Source organism: Podarcis liolepis (genome assembly GCF_965112155.1).
Source record: "Podarcis liolepis genome assembly, chromosome: 1".
Taxonomy (NCBI): Eukaryota; Metazoa; Chordata; class Lepidosauria; order Squamata; family Lacertidae; genus Podarcis; species Podarcis liolepis.
In genome coordinates this window covers 69,337,584-69,364,896 of record NC_139554.1, presented here as the reverse complement: position 1 = coordinate 69,364,896, position 27,313 = coordinate 69,337,584, and the positions used below count along the sequence as shown (strand labels likewise).

General features: G+C 41.9%; 3 protein-coding genes across 9 annotated transcripts; 1 reads left to right on the top strand and 2 right to left on the bottom strand.

Annotated features, from left to right (window-relative positions):
• AKIP1 (A-kinase interacting protein 1) lies at positions 1-10,457 on the top strand. Of its 5 annotated transcripts, none has more exons than XM_083478784.1 (7): positions 4-211; positions 2,003-2,150; positions 4,814-4,855; positions 6,267-6,350; positions 7,812-7,925; positions 8,459-8,554; positions 10,074-10,457. In XM_083478784.1, exons 2-7 carry the CDS (start codon positions 2,013-2,015, stop codon positions 10,200-10,202), a joined length of 603 nt encoding a protein of 200 aa, XP_083334910.1. In that variant the 5' UTR covers positions 4-211; positions 2,003-2,012; the 3' UTR covers positions 10,203-10,457. The 5 variants fall into 5 exon arrangements, with proteins under 5 accessions (XP_083334912.1, XP_083334910.1, XP_083334908.1 ...); XM_083478782.1 differs by having other exon boundaries at positions 5-211; positions 1,999-2,150; XM_083478785.1 differs by lacking the exon at positions 4-211 and adding an exon at positions 255-654.
• Positions 8,800-26,780, bottom strand: LOC310694748 (uncharacterized protein C11orf16 homolog). 3 transcript variants are annotated; one of them, XM_083478171.1, is made up of 8 exons: positions 25,193-26,780; positions 24,100-24,208; positions 18,893-23,361; positions 15,853-16,037; positions 15,374-15,536; positions 13,024-13,249; positions 11,780-12,445; positions 8,800-11,307 (listed from the first exon to the last, which is right to left on the bottom strand). In XM_083478171.1, the coding sequence occupies exons 4-8, from the start codon at positions 16,017-16,019 to the stop codon at positions 11,096-11,098; spliced, it is 1,434 nt and encodes a 477-aa protein (XP_083334297.1). In that variant the 5' UTR covers positions 16,020-16,037; positions 18,893-23,361; positions 24,100-24,208; positions 25,193-26,780; the 3' UTR covers positions 8,800-11,095. The 3 variants fall into 3 exon arrangements, with proteins under 3 accessions (XP_083334297.1, XP_083334296.1, XP_083334298.1); XM_083478170.1 differs by lacking the exon at positions 24,100-24,208; XM_083478172.1 differs by lacking the exons at positions 18,893-23,361; positions 24,100-24,208.
• ASCL3 (achaete-scute family bHLH transcription factor 3) lies at positions 20,887-21,477 on the bottom strand (the record flags this gene model as incomplete). Its single annotated transcript, XM_083459348.1, has 1 exon — positions 20,887-21,477. The coding sequence occupies one exon, from the start codon at positions 21,475-21,477 to the stop codon at positions 20,887-20,889; it is 591 nt and encodes a 196-aa protein (XP_083315474.1).
• Positions 26,781-27,313: the final 533 nt, after the last annotated feature.

Sequence of the window (27,313 nt, the reverse complement as noted above, 5' to 3'; positions counted from 1 at the left end):
ACGCCCTTTGTGACGCAGCGCCGCCCGCTAAACCGGGACACCCGCTCGCCGCCGTTAGAAGCTCGTAGAAAAGGAGAGCGGCTGCTCGGTGACGTCACCGGCTGCTCCTTTGGCCGCTGACGCTTTAAAAGGGAAGCGGGGGCTTCGCGCAGGAGGATCGGCTCAGTTATCACCGCTCATTGCCGAGTTCCCCCAGGAAGTACGGCTGACGGTGAGTTCCCCCAGCCTGCCGGTAGAGGGAGCATGTGCGCCTTCTCAGCGGAGCGCGCGCGCGGGAGAGGAAGGCTCCCCTCGGGAGGGTCTGGTGAACCGCGCCTTCCCCCAACCTGGTGCCCTCCGCGTGTGCTGGACAACCAACTCCCGCCAACACAGCTGGGGGTGATGAGAGCCGTAGCTGGCGGAGGGTGTTAATCGCTTAAGCCGCTTCGAGGTCTTTTGGGTCACGGAGCGGTCTATAAGTGGAAACAGCGCACAAGCAAATAAAGTCGCTCCTCTTCCCGCGGCGCAAGAGGGAAGCACGAGCATTGCTTTTATTTGTGCTCGCGCTTTGCAGGGTGCGCCACTGTATGTAATGTTGCCCGCTTTGGATAATTTATCATGCCTTCGCTTAATAAGCTGAGATAAGAACGAGACTATTCCTTTTTCTTTTGTAGGGTGAGTAATCAAATCCAAAAGCCACACGTGCCCTCTTTTTGTGGTCTAAATAGGGAAACTAGGTGCTTCCAGAGGTGGGAGTGGTGCTGCTTGTGCACGGAAGCGCTTTTTTTCTTTTTCTTGCAGCATCCAGGTGGTGATGTCATCAAAAGGCCGGTCTGTATTCCTAACCCTCCCCAATTGAACCTGAATATACAATTGCTGGTAAAAATCTGATAAGTTTTTCTAAAAAAGAAGAACAAACCTGTTGCCAATATCTCTTTTACAGTATTTAGCCCCCTGCTGGAAGCACCCTGTAAGTCCTAGTGCTGAAACAATCCAGGATATTAAATCAACTTATTTAGTGCCCAGGCTTGTTTTGAAACTGAAAGGTATAGTTTCCCAGTTTGAATGCTCATCCTGTGAAGGGGGCAGGTGGGGGGAGGCAAGAGGTTTACTTATATATTGACTTATTAAGCTGAGATATAGTCACCTCTACTTGCCCTGTATAGCATGGTATCATTTGTGTGATGTGTGTTACCTTCTCTTCTCCTCCCCCTCATTGGCATGCAGGGCCACACATAGTGTGGTGACGTAATGGTGACATAATGCCACTGATTGCATTGCACAAAGCATATAACACTGTGGCTTAATGTTATGTGAACAAGCTCTCCCCGATCTTCCTTGGGCATGGTTGTGAGGGCAAGATTGTAATGTTCTGTCAACCCAGACAAAGTGTTGTTTGTCTTAATTATGTTGGCTTGTGAAGTCTTCTTTTCCTAAAGTACAGTTAAAGCTAGCTACAGTTTAGGCACTGGATGTAACAGTAAACAATGGTGAATTAAAAACAGAAGTCATCCCACAGCTGCACCAGGGGAGGCCAGAGGAAGGGAGACCATGCTTGCCCAAGACTCCTTCATATAATGCTAAACCAGCACTTTGCATTGCATCCGAACCAGGTCATTGCCACTAGCTCCCCTCCTCCGCCTCATCACTGCTGCCTTCTTGCTTAACAGGCAAAGGAGAGGTGAGTGGGAATGGTAAGCAGCATGAGCAGGTGCTTTCAGACAGTATTTGGTGTAGGAGTGGGGCTCCTCATGCATGGAAGCATTTTGAAGCCTCCAGATGATCTTCTTGGCATTAAAATGCCAGCCTATGTCCCCCCTCCCAACGGAGAGGGGCTGCAGCGTTGTGGGCTTCAGTAAATGAGCAGGGCAGCTTTTGGGTAATGAAAAATAACCTGAATCTTTGGAGAGATAGCTAGGAAATGTAGTTTTGTTATTGATCTCCTCCCTCTCTTTTTGGTTAGCGTGTTTGTTTGTGACTGCCTGAAGAAATTCATTGGGCTATATACTTTTTTTAAAGTCAGGACACAAGAAATGGAGTCCCAAGAAATAAGCTTGAACCGTTATCGCATGCAGCGCACAGCAACACTGGCCCAGGAAGTTCTGGAGCGGGCAAGAACACGGAAATTGAACTGGCCATTGCCTGCTACATTTGAAAGGAGGGCTTTTCAGGTAAGTGCTGTAACCAAAGGCAGCTGCTTCCATACCTGAACCTTTTAATGCTACCGAGAAGCTGCTGTTCCATTGTGAGTAAGTTGTAATAATACCTAAACAGAGCTGAATGTCCTCAGCGTACTGCTGGCCCACTATGGTTAAGAGCTCGGTTTCACTCCAGATGTACCAACAAAGAGATTAGACCAGTGTTTTTCAACCACTGTTCCGCGGCACACTAGTGTGCCGCGAGATGTTGCCTGGTGTGCCGCGAGATGTTGCCTGGAGGGAGGCGGGCGAGTCGGGCGGCGAGAGGCGGGGCGGCGGCGGCAAGGAGAGGCCGCCCAGCGCGGGGCTCTCGCCGTCTGCCTGCCTGGCTGCCTGCGAGCTTGGTGGGCAGCGCCTCCGTCCGCAGCGCCCGCCTCGCGGCTCTCATTCCCTGCCCCTGCCAAAGCTCACCCAGCCAAGCCGCGCTCTCCTTCCTGCCTCGCTTTGCTGCCTCCTCCCCCCCCCACCACCAAAGCTTGGAGGTTCCCCGGCGCCGACCCGCAGGTTTGACCCCCTTCTCACACCTGTTCGCGCTCCTTGCACGGAATGGGGCGGATGGGGAGGAACGGGGCTCGCCGCTGCCTCCGCTCGCCCTCCCCCCCTCCGCCGGCGGTCCCGCGATTCTTGGCTTTTTGGCGGTTGGCACAGAAGGAAGGCAAGGGGGAGGGGAAAAATTGAAACTTACATTTCGTGCGTCCCTCCCGGCGTGACGCTGCGCGCTGACGTCACGGGGCTGTAATGGTGGTGTGCCTCGAGATTTTTTTCATGAAACAAGTGTGCCTTTGCCCAAAAAAGGTTGGGAAACACTGGATTAGACGACGTTACCCAGGGGGTGGTGCATCCAATTCTGCCACTTGAGGCAAAATGGGAAGTGCCACCTTGCCACTGACGACGACACCATAACTGCTACTGCGCACCCTGTTCCATCTGCTGGCAAAGAAGCACCACAGCCATTATAGCCCATTTCAGGCAAGATCGTGCTGATTTTGAGTGAGCTCTGGCATGCTCTGCAAGATTTTGGGTGAGGTCTCGCCCAAAGTGGATGTGATCTTGCCTGAAATCGGCGCTGATGGGCTTGCTTGGGGGGCTTTGCCACCTGAGGCAACGACCTCACCCTGCCTAATAGCTGGTCCGACTCTGGTGTCATCTAATGATTCTTTGGGGTTCCCATTGTTCCCATTATCCCCAGCCATTGGCCTTGCTGCCTGGGGCTGATGGAGTTGGAGTCCAGCAACAGCTGGTTATTCTGGTTCCAGATGATAAGGCCTTGTCTGCTTCTGTTGTGTATCTTACAAGATTGCTTGTATAACTGAACAGGGGGTGCTACTTGGCTCATTACAAAGATTGCTAAATATAATTGTCACTGTAGATACTGCCTTTTCTCAAAGGTTCACCCTGCATGTAGGTATGTAAAATATTATTTCATGTGCCATCTGTGTTTTCCTTTACCTGTTACCTTTTTGCCCACATTTTCTTTCTTGAATCATCAAGCAAGTTATTTTTGCCTGCCATTTGTTAGACGTGGGACTCTGAATAAGACAGAAAATGTCAGGTAAAACCAAATGGGAGGCAAACAGTTGTTTCATTTGTTAAAATGACACATACTCGGTCCACAGCAAACTGTACAAGACTGAAATCTTCTCTGAAGCAGCAATAATCCAAAAGAAACTGCTCAAATGTTCTCTTTACTTCAGAAATTAAGAGGATTTTTTCAATACCAGAAATGGAACTGAAATGAAAATCTCTCTGTAGAACTAAAATGTAAAAATGTCATGCTACCCCTTTAGAGGATTTGTAGTGTTTCATCATAACCCTTGATGTGCATGAAGTCAAGGCAGGGTGGGTGAGCAAAAGAACAGAATTCTTCCATAACTCTTGATTGGATAGCTGCAGGAAGCACTTGATAATAGCTTATAATAATCCTCAGATATTGGATAAAGAGCTGCAAGGAGTAGTTCGGAATCTTTTGCTACTGTCCGTGAGCAACTGTGGTTCATCATGTTATCAGAACCCTGGCAACCTGTGGTTAAGCTTAACTGGTTTGTCTGAAACTTCAAACCACAGTTTGTTTTCGTAGAGATATATCCTGCCTCTCTTCAGCCACGGAACCCAAAGCAGTATTCATGTGTTTTCCAAGTAGTCACCCATCCAGGCACTGAGCAAACACAAGCCTTATGTGGCTTCAGACCCTATGAAGCCTGTTTGTTTCAAGAAAATATAGTTAAAATAACCACAGTTTAAGGTTTAGCTCAGATCAGTTGAAACTCAGCATATGCCCTGGAGCCCTGTGTCTATTTTGGTTTTGCTCTGAGCAATGAACGTGTTGCCATTGCAAAGTAACAGAGACAGAAGCATTGGTTTAAACAGGATATCTTCCTATAGTAGCAGCTGTGCATAGGAAGGAACAGTCATTTTGATGATGACATAGCTGCAAGCCTAACTAGTTTCTTGCTATATCTAATGTAAGCATATGCTCCTTTTTGGCCCTGAGATTTTTCCATCATCTCCCACCTGTAATTGGATTAAGTCTAAATATGCGTTTCCCGGGAATGTGCCACTGTCTTCCCTCATGAGGGATACTCCATGTGAGTTCTGATTTACCTGCCTCTCATCTGTGTTTATTTTCTTTGGATTAGTCAGGAGCATCGTGGAAAGCAACAGCCAATGCTACATATCATGTAAGTAATGCCTTTTTCTGTTTTTGAAACTTTATTAACTAGAATCTAAGGAAGCTAGGGTTGGAATCAGCACTCCCTATGAAGGCTTGCCTACCTTCAGTCACCCCAGCACATCCTGCGCCAACTGTGTCCTTTCAGAGGATAGAGGAAAACATGCAAGTTTTCACCACCTGCTTATAAAGGGCTCACCACCCAAATGAATTGATTACACTACAAAGAACCTTGGGTTCAGTTACAACCATGCCACCACAAGTCATGGTGAAACTTTAGAACTCACTTCTCTTTACTTTTCCTTCCTCATGAGAAGTGATTATTAGTGTCTTCTCTTTCCAATCCCTAGTTTTCTCATTTCCTTAATCTTGCCGTCTTCTAATACTTGCATTAACCAGCACCCAGTCTTTTGCATTTCAGCTTTTCCCTTTGGGGGTTTAGGATTCCACTGCAACTCAGCTGGTTTCTTAGCACCTGCTCCATGCAAGGCAAATTCTCCTCCTCCCATCTTCACCTAGCTCAGTAATACCAATACAGTGGTACCTCGGGTTAAGTACTTAATTCGTTCCGGAGCTCTGTTCTTAACCTGAAACTGTTCTTAACCTGAAGCACCACTTTAGCTAATGGGGCCTCCCGCTGCTGCCGTGCCGCTGCTGCTCAATTTCTGTTCTCATCCTGAAGCAAAGTTCTTAACCTGAAGCACTATTTCTGGGTTAGCGGAGTCTGTAACCTGAAGTGTATGTAACCCGAGGTACCACTATATGAATTTATAGATCAGGCAGCTTTTGGTAGCCTGTAACTTTTTTTTTAACAACTAGCCATCTTGCTATTCTACATTTCTCTATTGTATTGATACTTCCAAGCTGCTTGGCAGGGGGTTGGACTCGATGGCCCTTGTGGTCTATTCCAACTCTATGATTCTATGAAAATCATTTAACTCACTGCCAACCATTTCGTGAAAAGAAAACATTTCATATTCATTTTGACAATATTTGTTGGTTCTCGATCATTTTTCCAAGTAAGCAAGGCAGTATTTCTAAATTGTCACCACTGTGGTGGGCAATTTTCTCTAGATTAAAGATCTCCAATGCTGTGCCTCTGTGAATATATGTGTAAAATACAGGCTCATGTGTATGTGTGAATAGACTTGCAAGTAGATCCAACAGCATAAATAGAACACTAAACTGTAGTTAATGAAAACCAAAGCGAAAGTTTTCATTCTACAGTGGTGGAGGATAATGGAGAGGGGAACTCAAGCCTGAGGCTTGCTATGACTTGTTGCTGTCACAGTAAACTATAATTTATTATGGAGATTTCAGTATAAAAAATGACATGCAAACACAACCGCTGTGTTGCCCTTTTGGGCTGTATATTCCCCATTGTTTTCATAGTGACAGGACATTTTGTTTCATGGAAACAGGAAGGCGAGGATGAAGATGCATGTCTTGCTGCTGCTTTTGCTTCTGTTGCTGAACACATGGGCCGCATCTCAGCAGAATGCGAGGTAAATGGTTCTTGAGATGGAAGCAATGACTGCTGTGCTGGGAGTCAAGTACAGAAGCTTGAGTGACAACTATTAGGGACATAGGAAGCTGCCTTACATACCATTGGTCGATGTAGCTCAGTACTGTCTTCACCGACTGGCAGTGGCTCTCCAGGGATTTAGGCAGGGGTCTCTCCACCCGGATATTGAAACTGACACCTTGTGCGTGCAAAGCATGAGTTCTACCAGCAAGCCATATGAAGGCTTTATTGCAACTGTATTTTAGGAAATACTAGTTTATACTGTGTTGAATTATCAAAACTCAATGGGCTGAAGGAACACAAAATCGCCGTCAAGCAAATCTGGATTTTGTTCCATGAGTATCTTTGTCAGCTTCCTCAGAGATCCCTTTGACAGGGTGGAAATGTTCAGGATTTCCCCATTCCCATAAATCATTTATCATGTCTAACACGAAAGAGGAGGGGTAAGGAGCCATGCTTAGTATTGAACCCTACCTAGCCAGCCTTCCATCTTCCCTGAGACTTCAGAGATTTCACCAGGTGTTGACCACACACTTTCAAGCCGACATTCAGGCATATTTTATTTCAGCCTTGTGACTAACAAGGCTCTTGCAGCTAGAAAGTCAATGCAAGATCAGCTTGTTCCTCCTCTGATAGCTACTGTGATAGCTGTAGAAAGAGGAAAGACACTTTCTCCCTAGTCAGCATGGGACCACAGTGGGCTAGCAGAAGAGGAATGGAGCAATCTGCCCCTCCACTGGCCAGCTTGGCAGAAGAGGCAAGCTTTTTCTTACTATCCTGCTGAGAGCTGAAGCCTGCATTTCTGGGATTTCCTGCCTCCATGGTCAACATGGAGAAACAGGCTGTTAAGTTTCTTTGCAAGCTAGTAACTTTTGTGGGGTTATCGGCAGGGCTTTCATTTTGACATTTCTTAGGGTTGTGGGCTTCTTCTGACTTCACAGTACCAATTTCTACACTTATTTAATTACTCCAACACTTCCCAGTGCTTGCTCTGAGGGCAGCGAATAGCGTGGGCCAAATATGAATCAAGGGACATCCCAATTTCCCATTGTCAGGAAAGGGATCCAACCACATAGAGTAGAATGCGGGAGGAGGAGTTAGTCATCTTATTTACAGCAGAGATGGGAAAGCTGTGACCCTGTAGATGTTTTTGGACTCCAACTCCCATCAGTCCTGGCCAGCATGGCCAATAGTCAAGGATGGTGGCAGCTGTAGTCCAGCAACATCTGGAAGGCCACAGGTTCCTAACCCCTGATTTACAGTACCAAACACAGGCATTTCTGTCTGACAAAGTCCTTTCACATTTGTCCTTCTGGTGGCAGCAGAGACGAGGGAATTGTTGCTCACATCTTCATGGGGCAGGCCCACATTAAGACATTTCATTATTTTAGCGCCACACATACTTCTTGGTTTAGTAATATTTTCTTCAACTCTATTCCAGAACTATTACTGTTGCGTACCACCATTTCAGTTCAAAGAGTACGAAGTTGCACATATATTCAGATACCACAGCAGGGAGTCATCTGAAAACTTGCTAAAGGCATTTGAAAATGAGGTGAGTGTACTGAACATAATTCTCCTTTTAAGCTAGGAATGGCTAAACTGCAGCCCCCAAATTACACCTTGAGGGCCACAGGTTAGCCATCCCTATTTTAAGCAAAGATATGTTGTCCAAGGGTCAGCTTACTCAAAGGAGTCTCTTGATGCCGCTTCAACCAAGCCTCTGCTAATATTCTAAATGACATATAAATTTGTAATTTATTTGGAAGAATTTTCCAGCATTGCCTTAAGAGGCATTTTGTTATCAGTATGGACATCTCCTGTGGACATCTTCCTACTGTATTATCCTATCCTTCCAGAATTACCCTTCCCAGGAGAGGCTCGGGCACTCTGCAGGCCCCGCAGTAAGCGCCGTCCCCAGTCTGCCCCCCTGGCCCCCCCAAGTATGCCTCTAAAGCTGCTACAGGCGCCTTCTTGATACTTGCTTTGTGCTGGTTTGGATTAGGTCTGTTTGCTTGAGGCTGGTGGATAGGCTGAACTTGGTCACATCCAGCTTGAGATTCCATAAACTGTATCTGCTCTCTCTAGGAAAGTAAAAATGTCCCAATAGTGGAAGAACCTGGTTGTCCTGATACAGATACAGCTGCTTTAATTCCAGCAGAGAATGCTGAACATAAAATAAAAGCAAGTATAAGTTCACTTAACATTTTAAGGCTTTTGTGGGGTTTGCTTTTATCTGCGTAGGGTGCACAGGCATTCAATTGCTCGATGAATTAGAATGTGTAGTGCTTCTGGAATAAAAGAAATGGTATTGGTTTTTACATGGAGGAACCCACAAACACACTCCATGGTGACTTCCCCTCCCAGCTCCATCAGCCGACAGGCTCCTGAACATAATCAAAATTCTTTGTTAGCTACAGTAATTTCACTTTATAATTTTATTTACTTAAAACTTCTTTATATTGTCTTACATTTAAAAAAAGGTGGTGGTTGTTTAGTCGTTTAGAGCAATAGCCACAGGAGTCTTACGGGACAAACACAGCAATCTGGTATTAATGAGCTGCAAAGGTCTGGGAGAAGATATGTATTTTTTGCAGGTGCTGGAAACCCAAGTACAGTAGGGAGGGCCCTGTTCCAAAGGGTGGGCACCATAACAGAAAAGGCCCTCCCCCTTTTTGCTGCAGGATGGCCCTCAGCAGGCTGTGGCACAACCAGGAAAACTTTATTAGATCATAGTAACCATGCAGGTCTGTATGGGAGAAGGTTTTCTCTCTGGACCAAAATTGTTTAGGGCATGGTAGTCCTACATTTATCACATCCTGGACTCACCTCTATACACACACACACACACACACACACACACACACACACACACACACACCCCTGGCTATCTCAAAGGAAGCAATGATGGACAAAGGTCAAGGGGGCACTTGGCCAGCTGAAACTTTACTTTAGTCCACATTCTCAAGCTCAAGCTGATCCACAAAAGCTGACTAGATGGTGTGTCAGGCACATCACTCAGAGATGTTACTGTGTCCTAAGTCTTGAAGGCAGGCAATTTTGTCCACAAAGTGCCTTGGAAACTTCCAAACACAACTAATCAAGAAGTCACCCTCTGGTTATGCAGTATGTAAAAATATAAATCTCACACCACCACCAGCACATCTTACAAGAGGAGGATGTCCTTACAGTTATCCAGACACCAAATACCCCACCCAACCATACAATTCACCTGACTTACGCTTGGGAGCCTCTCCCTCCAACTACCGGTCATGCTCTCACCTGGACAGCTGCTCTCCAGATACCCCTGGCTTTCACCCAGAGGTGTCTTTTCACATTCAGCCTCACCCATAGCTCTCACCTAAAGTGGCAACACTTCATTGAGCAACCCACTTCACCAGTCAGCCAAGGGGATGGCATCCCTTTGTGTTACCACAAGGGCAAGGGTGCCAAATGTTGTCTAAGCATCTCAGAGCTGCCACTCTCTTCCTCTCTCACCACCAGCATTCTTGGTCTTGTCAGTTGTCTTCTAGGACAAGTTGAGTTTTGCATCTTTGCATTCATATGCTGTGGTTAAGAAATTTGATGAGAGATTTTTTGTCCAAATAGTTAAACATTTATTTTAGTAGTTGGAGCTATTTAGCATAAGAACATGAATGGGGTTTTGATTTGAAAAATCTTGACATGTATATTTTATATTCAGGATATCTACATTGAAGTTTCTCCTGGCACCTACACAGTCTCTGCCTCTTCGTATGACAACACAGTCAAACAAACACATCTGGTAGACGTTCGGTCAGGAGAAAGCGTAAATTTGACCTTTGATTTATGACGGATAGTCTTTCTGTTTCATCAAGGTAACAAATGAAATAGATTTTGGTGTCTTTCAAGTGTCACTTTTTAAATAAAATTTTCTCAGGCTATTTACCCTATATAATTAAATATGATCTCAGGTTTTATGCTGTCTGTATATTATAGTGAGAAACTTTGTTCACATTTGCCCTAACTTGAATCATGTGTATTTTCACTTTTATACTATGCAATGCCTTGTAAACAATAAATTTAAAAGTGCAAATGTTTTTGAAAAGACTTTAAATTCTTTGTAATTTGCCTTTCCGAAGGAACTGCTAATGTAATGGCAGAGGCTATTGAAATGAAATCAACAAAATAGAAAGGGGAGTCTTATTTAGTTACGTAGTTCCAGGTAACCGCAGAGTGCACCATTTAGTCAGTCACAGATATTGGTGGTCGAATCCTAAACTAAAATGCTTTGCTGCTAACAGAGCATATTTATTCATTTGGAAAACATGAGTTTGACCAAACTGCGAGAGGCAGTGAAAGACAGGAGTGCCTGGCTTGCTCTGGGCCATGGGGTCACGAAGAGTCGGACACGACTAAATGACTAAACAACAACAACAACAACAACTTCCCTTTTTGTTAACCTGGCTGGTCCCGAAAGTCCAAAAACAGTTACTTCAAAATATATTTGAATTTTCTGTTGTACTGTGGTTAGATGCACTGATCTCCTCTAGGGCCCATCCAGTGTTAAAACAAGAGAACACTTGTTAATTTGCTGGGGAAATTACCATATATATAATTTATTAGATGCTAATGATCCAACATCATTATCCTAAATCTCTTAATATATTCTTGTGGACCCACAAAAAAGTAAAACTAAAAACAAGCATATGCTTTCAGTGGAGGGTGGTTTTTTTCTTTTCTTTTTTACTGTGTTCCTTGCTCTCCTCCTGAGGATGGGTTGACGTCTTTGTGACCCAAGACTTCCTTCACAGTAAGTTGCCTTCGAGGAGACTGTTCAATAGTTTCAAACATGGCACTGTGGTTGATCAGTGCAGTTGGGGACGGATCCATATAAGGAACTGCTTTGGTTTCGGATCTTTCCTTTCTGCAGGTGCTGTCCAAAGTATAATTGGTTCCTATACATGATAGTATAACACTTAATTTGTGAGTAGTTAGACGAAGACAACATAATCAAACAAGGTATGAAATAGGGAACCAAGTGTTTTTGGGGTTCCCCCCCTCATAATTTATTATTTCAACATCCCTCTCTTAAGGCAATTGGAGACAACTGTGGGGGGTTTTGGCTCACAATTTGACTCAATGTATATTTCTACTTCATGCAAATTATTTCATAAAATTTATACACCACTTGATTGTAAAAATTAAAAAAACGCTCAAGTGCTTTTCATCTACGCACACACACACAAAACAAACAAACACACAGTTAACAAACCAGAAATCCCCAAGTATGTTAGTATCTGTGATACCATTAGCAGAAAAAACCATCTCAGTATAGCTGTTCACCTCAACCAGTATGATAATGCCAGGTAGTTTTTGACACTCTTCTACCTTCCACTTTGAAGCTCATTCAAAGGAAATATTGTGTACCGTGGCTGTTATGACGAGAGCTGGGATGGCTTCTCTTCCAGTATTTCCAACAAGGTCTCCTGATTTCTTGCAGCTTGGGCTTTTCAAAAAGACTAGAATCTGTGTTCACTGCATGATCTGCCATTGTGGTCTTGGTCAAACCTGTTTCTGTACCACTTCTGGAACTGGAGGAGCATGAAGAAGAAGAGGAGCTGGACACAACAGTGGCTGGTTCTTCCTTTGGAGGCCCTTCCACTGCCAGTAATGTTTTACTGCTGAACTCTTCTTCAACATTTCTCTGGGATGGTTCAGTTAAAGAGGGCGGCCACCAGCAACCACTGTATTTAGGGCAGCAGCAGGAAGCGTACTGTGGATGTCCAAGGAATGAGCATGTGTGTTGAAAGCACCTGGAGCAAGGGGAGATGAAAGAGCAACATGGCCTCTGGAGCTGGCAGAGGCCACCTACAGAACATCCATGCATGGAGCCTGTTATAGCCCTACATGAGCCACTGTAGTGACCGGGTCTTTGGAGTTGCCTTTCAGATGCTTTCCTGCTGGTAAGGGGCATCCGGATCATCTCCACAATCCTCTCCCACTGCACTGGGGAAATCCACAGGGCTACACCCAATGGGACTTTGGCTTTCTTGCCATTCCAGAAGCTGACTATAATTTCTTCATCTTCTTTCCCTGTTTTGAAGAGAAAAATATAAACTGGGGAAAGTCATCACTCTCCTCAATTTATTTATTAAATTTCTATCCTAATTTTAAGAAAGGGATGGGGCTGTGGTGTTTTTATTGTTTGTTTGTTTCTGTATGTGATCTTTTACATGTATATATCTTAATGCTTAATTGTCTAAAGAAAATATCTATTTTAAAAAATCTATTCTGCCCTTCTTCCCAAAGGAGCAAAGCTAATGCTAATAATAGTTTGTCAGTTTAAATCAATCTGATTAATAATAGTTTGTCAGTTTTAATCAATCTGATTATGTAGCCAAAAAAGGGTGGTCTTTATATTCCAGTCTAGAAAGTATGCATAATAATTAAATACCTGTTTGAGGGTTTTAAAAAAATATTCACCAGAGCTTTGACATAAGCAGTGTTTTTCCACCATATACATAATTTAAAAGTAAATGAAATACGAAGAGTAAATGAAAACCACAGGAGCATACTGCACTTCCTATGTTCAGGGCTATATTATACATATACACAGAAAAAGCTAGTTCAGCTACTGGCTCATGTTAAAAAATAAACAAATTGGGTTTTACCTCTCAAGGGATCCCTGGTTTCCATGCCTTGGATGGTAGTGCCAGGGCCATATCTTTTTTGCTGTGGCTCCCAGGGTGCCAGCACTTTATCACCTGGCAGTATGGAATGCCTCATTCCATTCACACACTCAAACATGTCACTGCTGGCTGTTTCTTGCACACATGTTGTGTCCTCACTCAGTCCAAATGACTTGGCAAACTGTACAAGAAAGGTTCTTTTCTCACCCTGGTGCCAGAAACAAGATGGGGAATTAAAACGAAAAACTAACAAGCTTTAGTCATGAAATAATCAGAAGTCACATCTATGATAGCTTAGGAAATGAAGGGGGGGGGGAATGCAGGATGCTGGCCATGTTAGCACAAAGTTTTTGATGCTGGAGGAAAACGTTAAGCTTGTGTCTTTTCATGCATGGTTTTTAAAAAGTTGATCAGGGTGGCAAGATAACAAGAAAAACAATTAACTAAAGCCGTAGAAAATAATACTATACCAAAAAACAACAACCCACCGTTTGCTCTTAACTTGAGGTAGAAAACATGCCGCTGTTCAGCTGGCATGCCTGAAAAAAGCTCTATTCTCAAAGGGCAAGTTCATAATAAAATGCTAAACAGATGAAGCTCAGTGGAAGAGGACGCACTTTGCAGGCAGAAATCCAGTTTAAAAGAATTAGCTAATAGATGGTATGGAAGACCTCCGAATGAGACCTTAGGCAGCTACTGCCAGCCAAGAGTAAAGAGTATTGGGCTAAATGAACAATAGTCTAATCTGGTATAAGGCAGCTTCCTGTGTTCCAACCGTTGATAACAACTTTAGGAATTGCAAAATGCATGTGGGGTTCACCTGCCTACAATGGCTCCCCTATTAATTTCCAGAGAGCAGCATTACAGTAGGCTATGGGTGTAGCCAACGGGGTACAGAGAGGGGCAGCTTTCCCCCCCCCTAATCAATAAAAATACATAGCTAACTGAGGTTCTCCACCCTAACAAAAATGAGTTAATGAGTCCCATCGGTGGAAGCCTGCACAGTGACTTAGATTTGTACAATGGGGCTTTCCCTCATCTCTCTCACCTGTGTTCTGCCTGTGCTCCCCAAATTGACTTGGGGGGGGGATTGGGAGCACCCCTATAATAGCATGAGGAGGGAGGAGAGGGGGATTGTTCTGTCTGGCAAGCTTGTCCTGAAAGTATTATCAACATAGTACAATGTTGAATTCTTCCCAGTATTTCCTCATCTGCACCTATATGTATAAATAAGCATATGCAATTTTTATGCTAATCACATTTTGTCCTTTTAATTAAAAAATCCTCTCTTTTTTTAGCAATGCATAAGTGGCCACCATGTTGTGTAATGAAAGGGATCAAACACTACAAAACAAATATATATTATTGCCAGTCACTCCCACTACATGCTGAATACCAGGCATTTCAAATTTGTCAGTCTTCCAGAAACTTTGATAAACAGCCTTGCCTTTTTCTTACACTTCAAAAACAGCACAACAATTTTTTTTAAGTTTCAAGTGCTAACAGCTAATGAATTGAAGGTTGTTTTTCCTGTGTACAGAGGACAAAAAGTGTCAAGTTTATATATATTAACACGCTAAGACATTTCCAGCAAGTATAATGTCCATCCGTTTACTCATAACAACGGATGGGATATTGTCCCCAAACAGCATAAATCTCCAGATACACTTGGCAGGAAGGTTTAAAAAACACACACTCAAGAAAACCTGTGCCAACAAGTTGGACAGAGACTTGGGTCACAGCCACACCATACATTTCAAGCACATAGCTTTCTCTAAACTAAGAATTTTGGCAATGGTAGTTTGTTAAGGATGCTGGGAATTGTAGGTCCATGAGGGATAAACTACAATTCCCAGGATTCTTTGAGGGGAACAGCATGTACTGTAAATGGATGGTGTAGTTGTGACCTTGGCAGCAGTAGGTCTCATGCAAGATGGACCTCAGACAAGTCAAATGAAATCTAAGAATTTCTGAAAATATGGGAAAGTGGTTGTCAAATGGGGCTGAAAGCTTGGTGGTAATGTGACACAATTTTCAAATACAGATTGTAGCAACTCCGTGCAATAAATGGCTAGAGAGTGGTCCTCATGATCCATCAGAATTCCCAATTATTGAGCAGGTAAAAGGAAGGAAGGATGCCACTAATATTAAAGAGTTTTTTTTCTCCATCAAAATGAGGCAGACACCAACTTCCGTTGAATGCAGCAGTTGTGATTGACATACACCCCTTGCCCAGAATCTGACGCCTTTAGCAGAATCCATAAAGATTCTGGGATGAATTATTAATGCCTCATCTACACATGCCAGAAAAAAAAATCATACAGCAACTTGCCTCTATAATAGCTTTTATTATTGTGCCAGGATAATAATAACCATCAGTTTCTCTTCTTGCCAAAACAGGTATGCCAACAGTGTCCAAGGATCTCTCCAAGTTTTTTACTGCCTCACATGCTCTAAGAGGAGGAAAATGGAGGCAGTGGCCGAAATGTAAACACCTTCAAATAACAGAGAAAGTGTTAATGCTTGTTTTATCTACACATGACAAGAAAAGCTACTTCATCTACAACAGCTAGAACCTTGATGCAGATGCCAAAGCTTTACCTCAGGAGTATTATTCTTCTGTACCCCTGTTTTGGCATCAACAATACCCCTCGCCCCACTTGAAAAATCCAGAGATGTATCTACAATGCAACATCTATAACTGAACACTGGATTGGAATTTGCATATGAGAGAGCTGGCATTTCAAAATGCAGCTCTTGTTTGAACTCTTCAACTTTAGTCTGCCCACCCCCATACACACTTTTTATTACCTTGTTGTGATGAGCGGTCTAGCAACACAGGCAGGATGTGCTGAAATGGCACCAGTGCAGGTGGAACTGGGATTAGCTGTGAAGCTGCTATGCACAGGTTTAGCTGGTGCTAGCATTGCACAGCAATGACTGTGGTACGGCAAAGAGAACCAGGCGCAGCCATCCATTCCTTTTGAAGTATTTCCCTACCAAAAAAGAAAAGGGGGGAAAAGCAACCACCCCATAAGGCACGTTAAGTATTCTGAAGGAGGAAAACATGTCACCATGACATAACAGTAATTGCTGCCACTGCTCAAGCTCATAGCTTTGGAGATTTCTCCTGAATGTCATCTGCAACAGTTATGAATCAGGCCCTAACGTCTTACATTGAATAGGAATAGATTTGAAAGTACTAACTACTGGTAAGGAATTAAATTCTTTATCTGGACCAACTTTTTACAAAAGCACAATTGTGAGGAATGGCTGAGTTCTGCTTGGGATTTGAAGGTGGTGAGCAAAACTGACATTGCTATAGGGCTAGCAGCACTGTCCAAAATAGCAGCAGCAGCATCAACAACAATAACTTGATAATCCCCATTTGGTGTCTACATTTGTATGGTCTTACGTTTTAAAGAGCCCCCATCTCCATTTCCTGGCTGCCATCCCTCACTGTTTGTCAGTTGCAATACTGTGCTCTTTTTTAAGGATTTAGGATTCCCCGCTAAATACAGCATTTAAAATTATGTTTGAATGTGCAATTCCTGGAATCGCAAGGGAGAAGAAGGGAAGAAGGTAGATGAAAGTCTACTGGTAGACTTTTTGGTTTTTATTCTGTGAACCGCCCTGAGACCTCTGGGTATAGGGCGGTATATGAATTCAATAATAATAATAATTATTAATAAATATCTATTTGATTATTAATTCAGTTCAAGTGCAAGAAAATGTGTGGAAAATACCCACTACTTCAGTATAAATGAAGCTGCAGTTGTAGACACGCTCACATGGCAATATATCCCAGTGGTGCTTGCTTCTGAATAGACATGCATAGGTTTGTATTGTGAATTTTTGATGAAATACAGCAACTTTTTATGTAATGCAGAAAAAAAAAACCAATGTAGCGTGGAAGTAGTAAGTACACACCACACAGTTTGGACCAAACAACAACAACAATGGATGTGCATTTTTGCATAGGTCTCTGTTTGTAAATAAATTATCTGAGCTTGGTGGAGAAGTTTAAATCTTTTTGTCCAGAACAGCACTATGTATCCTTTTTGCTGCTGTTGCCAAAATCAGTGGAGTTGGGGTGGCGCAGAGGGAGGAAGATTTGCTTGGGAGCCAGATCAGGTCTCCAGAATGGGGGTTAGCCACCTAACACAGGGGTTCTACTCAAGATGATCCTCAACCATCTACATTGCTGGTGGGACAACTGGGTTATTGGTGTAGGTAGGATTTTGCAACCTGTATGGTCAGTTTGCCCTTGTCAGTTGCAATGTGCCTGTTTTTCCAGAAACATTTCCCACATCTCTGCATATCACATTAGAGGTTGGTATGGGGATTAGACAAATCAAATCTATTAATAAGGCAATCAAATACAGGTTATAGCCAAGAGAAAACATTCTCCCTGCTTACCTTTGTGCACTCCATAACCTAACCAGAAACATAGGAAAATGTTTATACAGTGGTACCTCAGGTTAAGTACTTAATTCGTTCTGGAGGTCCGTTCTTAACCTGAAACTGTTCTTAACCTGAAACACCACTTTAGCTAATGGGGCCTCCTGCTGCCACCGCGCCACTGGAGCCCGATTTCTGTTCTCATCCTGAAGCAAAGTTCTTAACCAGAAGCACTATTTCTGGGTTAGCGGAGCGTGTAACCTGAAGCATATGTAACCTGAAGCGTATGTAACCCGAGGTACCACTGTATAGGTTGTGCTCCCAAAGTACCTCATGATTCAGAAAGCACCTCAGGTAATGCTTCCATAGTTGAAATAGGTTTAGAAAAAGTTGTTCCATTAAAATCATGCAAAATTATGGTGGGAAAATATTTTGATCTGTTCTGTGTTCTCTTGTGCTTCATAATCACTGCCTTCTTGCAACAAGGGAATGATCATACAGAGAAATGGCATGTGAAGAGAGAACTTACTCTGCGGCTGTCAAGGTAAGATTTGCAACGTGACAGTAAATGCCAGGCATTTATCAGGCATGCTGGCAAAAAGATTTTGTAGCGCTTCAGAGATTAGATTGATACAATCTGACTTGATTATGGGTGTCAGCATTAAAAAGGAGATGGGTGTTTTTGAGAGTGCTCATCATGTGCTTATTATTTTGTTGGTTAACTGTTTTAGCATTTCCCAGGAGTAAAAACAAAAACAAAAGAGGTTTGAGGGCTGGGAGACAGGGCTCACCTCTAACAGAAGGACTCCCTTGAGAAAATATGTAGCAACTGTGCAATCATTAAGACATCAAATCACCTGGAAACTGTATACTGCTGACATGCTAATTCAAGCATAATCAAGGCCTATATTATCTGTGCCTCACTTCTATTTTATTCTAACTAGGCCTGTCAAGCAAATAAATAAAATTTACACCTGCTTTCTTGCTATTAATTGATTACAGTATATCACATGTAAATCAATTAGCATATTCCAAAAGTTATAGCAGATAATCTTTGTACATACTGAAGGAAGTGTGAGGTAGTTTTTTTCTTATTTCTTTATTACCTGCCCTTCATTCGAAGGTCACAAGGTGCAAAGCAGCAGTAAAACACATTAAGAACTATTTAAAACAACTTACAGCAGTAAACAATTTGTTTATTCAAGTGTAGGGCTGCTATCATATGCACACATACCTGTTCTATTGAATTCAGTAGAACTTACTAAGTTACCATCCATTGGAAATAAATATTATTTTTAATGCTTCTCTATTACAGTAACACAAATAGCACCAAATATATACCCAAATCTATCAAGTAAATTGAAGCCATCTACCAACTAAACCAGCAAGGGGGAGGCAAACCTAAAACTCTTCAGTCCATTGATTTGCTAAAATAGTAATTAGAACTCACCAGATGCTTGCAGTACTAAATGCTGGGATCTTTCAGTTGGCTTGACTTCAACAATACGGCACCTCTCTGTTGAGAAGGAGTGTTATTGGTGGCTGTTTTCTGTTTCTAAGCAGGTTGCTATAGAGCCACAGCAAACAGGAACTTGTGTCTGATAGTACAGAATGTGTGAAACACACACACACACACATTCATAGTGTGTGAATATCAGCTGTGAATGTTTTCTCAGATACATCTTATTTCTAAACTCAGTGACACTAAATACTGAAGAAAGAAAAATGACAAGGGTAAAATGAAGATTGTCCAGAGAATGCTCAAGTCTAATGAAAAGAAATACAGCGGTACCTCGGGTTAAGAACTTAATTCGTTCTGGAGGTCTATTCTTAACCTGAAACTGTTCTTAACCTGAAGCACCACATTAGCTAATGGGGCCTCCTGCTGCCGCTGTGCCGCTGCTGCACGATTTCTGTTCCCATCCTGAAGCCAAGTTCTTAACCCGAGGTACTATTTCTGGGTTAGCGGAGTCTGTAACCTGATGTGTATGTAACCTGAAGCATATGTAACCCGAAGTACCACTGTAAAGAAAAAACAAATGCTCAAAGTCACAGTGCACTCTGCACTATAGAGCCTTTCCTCAATAAAAATGTTTCTTTATTATTTCACAAGTTTTCTATACCATTTGATTGTAATAAAACGTAAGAGTGGTTTACATTAAACACACGCACACAAATTAAAAAATATAATTAAAATCATTATCTATTAAATGTAGCTTATTGATAAAGATAAAAACTATTCAGCTAGCTGCAACCACAGTCCACTTTGAGCAGCATCTCATTTCTACTCTGCAGAAATTTATTTGAATGTGACAAATAACTTTATTAACATGTATTTGGTTGAAAGAACTATTTCAATAGTTGTTTTAACTGTTGTGTTTTAATGGGTTTGTTTTAGTGCACAATTTAATTGTAGATGTTTATTTTAATGTTTTTTATTGTACATTTATATTTTTTGTAATTGGTTTTGCACCTATGAATTGACGCTTTGGCAGTTAAGCATGATATATATATTAATAAATATTACTACTAATAAAGCCATGTGGAAAGAGGACTTTATAAGAAGATTCAAGCTTTTTCTATATTATTGGGGGGAGGGGTTTTCCTCCGATTAGCAGTTCAAAGACCACTGAAGAAGCATCCTTCTTGGAATGTCTATATCAGTAATATTTATGATGCTCAAATCCTCAAGTAAACAATGGAACAGTACAATAAAATTGAGAGAACCTAAGGTAAGTTTGTTAGGAGGTATAGACACTCCTTCAGCTTCATTTCTTCCACTCACTATCGATGCTGTGACACTTAATTGTCTTTCTCTCACTGTGTGTCCGTATAATACAACAAACTTCTTAGATATAGTTTGATCATGGAACAAGGATTTATTTAGATTTCAAAAAACAAAATATCCAGATAAAATTAACTCAATATTAGCATTTCCAAAGTTAGTGTGTTTTTACAATACTGTCTTTTTTGTTGTTGCTGTTACAACAGTCAAGTGGTTTCCAGTTTATACATTCTGTGCAAACAGAATTTATACAGGAACTTCATACATTTTATCAATTTATAGAGAAACTTAAATTATAATTTTTTTTAGAAATAAATGTTAGCAAAGAGAGAGAGGTTACTGTTCTCAGAAAGGAGCAGAATCTTTTTATTAAAATATAACCTAAAGCATTCAGCTTGAGTTGACACATTGGCGGTCTCCCCCGCCCCCTTGTAACCAAAATTAACCACGTATTACTGATCTCTCATATAGATCTGTTAAAATGATTCCAGCCATTTCAATCATTTGAATCTTCCACACATTTTAGCAAGATTCATGTCATCACAGTCACAAGCCCTGAAATCACCACATTGTATAGCAAGTTCAGTCTTACAAGCATCTTTGAACAGGGGCATCTTTGGGGCTTCCAGAGAAGACTTTATTTGCTCTCGAGTAGACTATTAAGTCCTTGGAGTGTGATTGCTTTGAGAGCTATCTTTGGGTGCGTGGTGAGCTTCCCTGCTATTCTCCTCTGAATCATTGTAAAGCACAGATTGGAGATACCTGATGTATTTAATTGCAGCTCGGAGTGTTTCTACTTTGCTGAGTCGTTTCTCTAGGTATTCGGCAGGTAGGTGATGTCTGAGTTTGGCGTAGCCTTCGTTGACACACTTTACTCTCTGCCTTTCCCTTTCGTTCCTTTTTCTGATGAATGCTGGGCCGCAGGAGTACTCGCATCTGCCAAAATTCCCACAGGGACCTTGAAATGGGAACGCACAAGGATCGCTGTAAAAATTCTCAGCCGTCAGCTGCTCTGGTGTGAAAGGAAGCAGAGGCAAATCTTCGGGGCCAGCGAATTGGTTTGGGATCTCTGGGTAGAAATGGAGTGCAGCATAAAGGTCCCTGCAGCCAAGTCTAGACATCTGTCCAGCGTGGGAGTCGCTTAAGACTGGCAATCTGTCCATGGCATCCCAAAAGCTTCCCAAGCTGTGGTGTCTCAGGTACAGAGCTAGAAATGGAGAACTGTGTATCAGCTTTAGTGATTCATACATTGCAATAGGCTAGGTGTGATTGTCAGTATTTTTAGTGCACTTCTGATATTATGCAAATATGTGGGAGACGGCAATGTTGTTGTACTGACCTATTTAAATACAGTGTTCCATATGCAAAGGAGATATTTTAAAATAATCAATATAAGCATAGATACTTGCAACTAGATAAATCTCTTTAGCTTTACAGTTGAGGATGTGAAATCATATGGCAGATTTTCCTAGGCAAAAACACATGCCGTTGTCAGAATGACTGGCACATGAACTTCTCCATTATTCCCTGTACCCACTCTTTTTCTCTGCAGTGTGTGCCTTGTTATTCCTATCACTTATGCTGATTATTAGCCCAAGGAAAGAGGGGTGTTGTCTGTGGAAAAGCTTGAAATGTGCTTAACTCTCTCACTGAAATTATTGAGGCCTACATGTATTCACTTTGATCAAATTGTGCCCCATATCTTTTAACAGAAACTCTCCTTTTCAGGCTGTGCCTAACATCAGAATTCAAAATTTGCCAACTCCTCCAGCCAAAATAATGCTGTATCTTTTATTCTGTAAGATAGCAACTCAACAACTTCATATAGCAAATAATGTGAAAGGTAATGGTAAATTAATGTTTCTCATCCTCCCTTCCAATACATTATTTTTATTATAAGCAATCGTCAATAGTGTAAGAAGTTGTTTTCTTCCATTTATCAGGGATTACTGGATCAGCTTGCTAGCAAATATCAAAGTATTACCCTGACTGCGGGCATGTTATTTAATTGCATATAATCTATGTGGTTAGGATTTAATGGGAAGTTGCTTAGAGAGCAATCAATCTTCTGCAATGACTCAGGACCCACCAGCTGACCTTCAGAACATGTAAGGGATGAAATTGGCTCTCCCTGTACCTCACAATCACACTTGTCAGTTTCCACCAGCCTACTCCAGCACAGAGAATTCCATAACACATGTACAGAAGAACGCCCCCCCTCCACCTGCAAACAAATTGGGTCTGCAGCCTGTAATCTAGAGCAAGGTAGATTTAACTGAATTATAGAATCATAGAATTGTAGAGTTGGAGGGTCATCTAGTCCAACTTTCTCCAATGCAGGAATCTCAACGTGTCTGGTCCCCCATTCAATTTGAAACCATACCAGACACTGCTTAGCTTTGCAAATGTGCTAGGAGTTTTATATTGCTGAACAGCAATCAATGAAACATATTTATTGATCATGCATTATAAAAGCTGAATCAGTAAATTGTCAATAATAAAAACTGTCTATAATAAAAATGTCAATTAATGTTTGCATTTTAACATTTGGAAAGATTACTGAATTCACCAAACCTTTAACTTGAATTAGAAACCTCAGTTAACTGAATTATTTACTAAGAAGTAAAGTCTCATTAATTCAAATAATTTGCTCTATTCTTTCTGAAATTTGCCTCAGTGCCTAAGACAAAACACAAGATCATAAAACAAAGCTAGGTTTTTCATTCCTAGACTTACTTATGGTGAAATGGAAAAGAATCCCCAGAACCACAAGGAAAAAATCTAAAATATTAGACAGGGACTGAACTTCAAAATTCCACACTAAAATTATGTGTTAGTAAGCTGATTCTTATAGCACTTTTCTCTATAGATCTATAAACTAGAGCTCACAAAGTATATATTTAACATGTGCATCATTTAAATTTAACAATCTGGATTAATATTAACAAAAACCATGTAACATTTTGCTATTAGCCTCTATCTACCTTACATTCCTTACCTGAGTTCCACAGCTCTTGTGCCTGTTGGACTGAGTCAAAAGACAGATCTAAATTTATAGTCAATTGACAATATGCAAAGTAGCTTACAGTTAGATCTGCTCTTTTCTGGTTTAGCTTCTTCCACCCACACTACAGCTATAAAGGCAACAAATATTAGAATTATGGGATAGAAAGTGTAACGTATTAGATGGTTTTTATGGTTTCAGACACAAGCATATTTATACACTGTCAATGCATAAGTTGTTGTAATAATTTACTAATTTCTATCAAATAAATGTTCATATTTACACTGTAGAAGAATTTGCTAGATCTTGAGTACTTTCCCCACATATTTCTTCAGGTGTGTTAAAACACGCAAATCAAATCTCAACAAATTTATTTCAGACTATCTTTATAGTTACAATAAATGCCTGTGAATGTGGATATTTACAAACCAATTTTAGAAGGCCACTGAGAAAGCATAAAATGCTGACATTTTATGTTAAGGCCAGTTCACTGTCCAGTCATCACCAATTTCTTAGAATCATAGTTGGAAGGGACCCCAAGGGTCATCTAGCCCAACCCCCTGAAATGCAGGAATCTCAACTAAAGCATCCCTGACAGATGGCCATCCAACCTCTGCTTTAAAACTTCCAGTGTCCATCACCTTCTAAGGGAGTCTGCTGCATTGTCAAACAGCTCTTACTATCAGAAACTTCTTCCCGGTGTTTAACTGGAATCTTGTTTCTTGTAACTTGAAGCCATTGGTTTGGATCCTACCCTCTGGAGCAGGAGAAAACAAGCTTGCTCCATCCTCCTTGTGAAAGCCCTTGAAGATGGTTGTCATATCTCCTCTCAGTCTCCTCTTTTCCAAGCTAAACATACCCAACTCACTCAATCATTCTTCATAAAGCTTGGTTTCCAGACCCTTGCTCATCTTGGTTGTCCTCCTCTGCACATGTTCCAGCTTGTAAACATCCTTCTTAAATGGTGGCGCCCAGAACTGGACACAGAATAGAGCAGTACTATTACTTCCCTTGATCAAGACACTTTACTTCTGTTGATGCAGCTCAAGATAGCATTAGCTTTTTTTTGCTGCTGCATCACACTGTTGACTCATGTTAAACTAGTGGTCTACTAAAGCCCCTAGAGACTTTTCACATGTACTACTGACAACCCAGGTGTCCCCCATCCTATATTTGTGCATCTGGTTCTTCCTGCCTAAGTGCAGAACCACACATTTGTCCCTATTGAAACTCATTTTGTTAGTTTGGGCCCAGTTCTCCACTCTATTATGGTCATCTTGAATCCCGACTTCTACAGATTTGGTTATGCCAAGCACTCATTTTAAATGTAATTTGTTTAGCAACTTAACTAAGCAGAAAAGTTTAGTTAGAAATCATAAGAAAATAACATGTACAAATACAAGTTTAAATCAGTATTTAATGGTATAATTATTTAAGGCTGTACATGTACCTAAGATTGTCTATGGATGTAAATTAAAAATAATAATAAATAAATAAGCAGAAGAGAGCATACTGTGAAATGGTAACCCCCCAACTCTGTCCCTTCTCTGCTCTCAAGTTCCCTCTTCCACTGGCAGATGATGACTAGAGCAGTAGTTGAGAACTTATGATAAATCTGACCAAATACAGGTAGAGTTCATAATAAAATCTACACTGTTGGCTTATTTTCCCAACATAATTATATCAGTACCATGTAAATCAATGTTCCACATTATGAGGTTATTTGGTTTTTGTTTATAACTCTTGGTGGTCCATCCTTGTGAGTTTATTCATACTTTCATCACAGATGAAGCTCCCCCTAATTCCACCTTACTTGGAATCCAGGTTAACATACACACAGACACCTGCTTCACACTCTCACCTAGGAGCAAGCCCACCCACAACCAGTCACCACCCATGGGGGAGTGTCCTCACCCTCATCACCCTCTGAAAGGAAGAACCCACCCAAATAAACAACTCACCTTTGGTGTCACCCTGACTGAGTCCAGCCCGCCATTTTCAGCACATCACCGATGGCAGACTCCACAGAGGCAGGCTTCCCCTCTGGAAACCAGAGGTAGAGAAAACGGCCACAGCTGTGTCAAAATTCTTACTCTTCATGAGCAAGGCTGGCCGGCCAAACATTCTGACTCCTCCAAAGGGCTGCTGTTCTGCAGGTACAGCAGAAAAGGGTTGGGGAGGCTAAGATGGGGTCCACCTCCCAGCCAGCAGTAGCCCAACTACTGCTACCTGCAGGCCACCTGCTCACTTGACCTATATCCATCTTGACTGGCAAGTTTGACCACATGGGTAGAGAAAGTTATGAGTCTTTCCTGGGTGTGTGATTCCATTTCCTCAGAGAGCAGCAGCAAGCTCAGAGGGACCTTTTGGAGTGCAACCAACTGCATCCCTGTGGCAACCATAATGGAACTTATGAGCAAGTGAGCAGGCAGTAGTGGTGATTGCAGCCAATACTGCAGTAATAGCTACAGCAGGCAGACTGGCCACCTATAGTGGAGTAGGCAGCAGCTGCAAGGCCAACTGGCTTGTAAACAGCATGGTGGGAGATGCACCAACCACCCTTTGTGATCTGCTGTCCAGGCAAGTATCTCACCATGCCTCATTATACGGCTGGCCCTGTATGCCTTGGGCACATCGAGGCTGGACTACGATAACATAATCTGCATACAACTCTGAAAAAGTTTTGGAAACTACAAATGTAGCATGATGCTCCAGCCAGACTTCTTTCACAGGCCTATTACTGTATATGAAGCCTATTTCTCCCAGTTCTTTTGGAGTTCAAAATACTGGTCCACACCTTTAACTATATTGGGCCTAAACTATATACGGCTTTTAAGGCCTGCCATTTCCCATGCAAAGTGTCCACCTATTGTGTTACTCGCACTGTGGCCAGTATTTTATTTAGCTGGGCCTTTGGCACTGAGGAATTCATGTTGCCCTGACTATTTTGCCTTACTGTGGCACTACAGTCACTATTATACTCTGCTGCATTATGTTTTCAGTAATTGTAATGGGGCGATTTATTTTGCTTTCATTGTTGTAAGCTGCTTTAAGGGCTTTCAGGCAGAAAAGCAGTCTAAAAATAATGCTGCTTTTTAGGGAGCACCAGAGGCTACAAAATGAAAGGAGGTGGTTAAAAGTACCATTGCACAAATGCAAATTTGATCACAGCTTAGGTTTTTGGGAGAAAACTTGTTTTTGCCAAGTATGTTTAGGCCCAAGAGAATTAGGGTTGCAATTCTATTGCTGCTTATCTGGGAGAAGGTCTCATTGAACTCAACAAGACTTAATTCTGAGCAGACGTCTATAGAATTGCAACTGAATCTAGGTTATATTCCACATAGACTCTTTGAAATCAATGGAATTAAGTCCAGTGACATCAATGGGTTTACTTAGATTAATGACGAACATTGGCTATGCCCCTTAGTTGGCTATGTACTTAAATTACCACCACCAAGCCAAACCTTCAAGTCCTCACACTGACAAAACAAACCAGGTTTAAACACACTACCTTAGGATGAAGGAATAATAACAGGCTTTGGTCAAATCAAGACTTGGGTACACACCCCACAAGTGTTGTAATTACAGCATGGCTTCAAATGCATTTTGAAAGTATTGCTCTGACAAAGAAATCTTTCCTTGTTCTCTTCAAATTAATGACCAATCAAGATGAATGCTCATAGCCAAAAAGAAAGAAAGCACAATGGTTTTGAAATGGTTGAGCACAGCTGTAGGGGGGGATACATAGCACTGCAATGGATTCATTTTTGTTCTTGCTGAAGGACAAGATGAGCATTCCCATGCTGCTGTGGGACATTAAAAGGATTTTCAGCGTCTAAAGTGAAAACACAGAAACACACAATAAAGAAGTTCAGCAACCTGTGTACGTTTGGGGCACAGGGGAAGTATATCAGTTATGGAAACTGTGGATACTATTTGCAGAGGTACAAAGCAGCCACAACTGCAATAAGCACACTAGCTTGGTGCAGGGGAGATTGCCTTTTCAAACATCAATATATTGCTTCTGGAAAACTGAAATATTCCCACAACAGAAATGCTGCTTGGACAGTAATTGTTCCAGA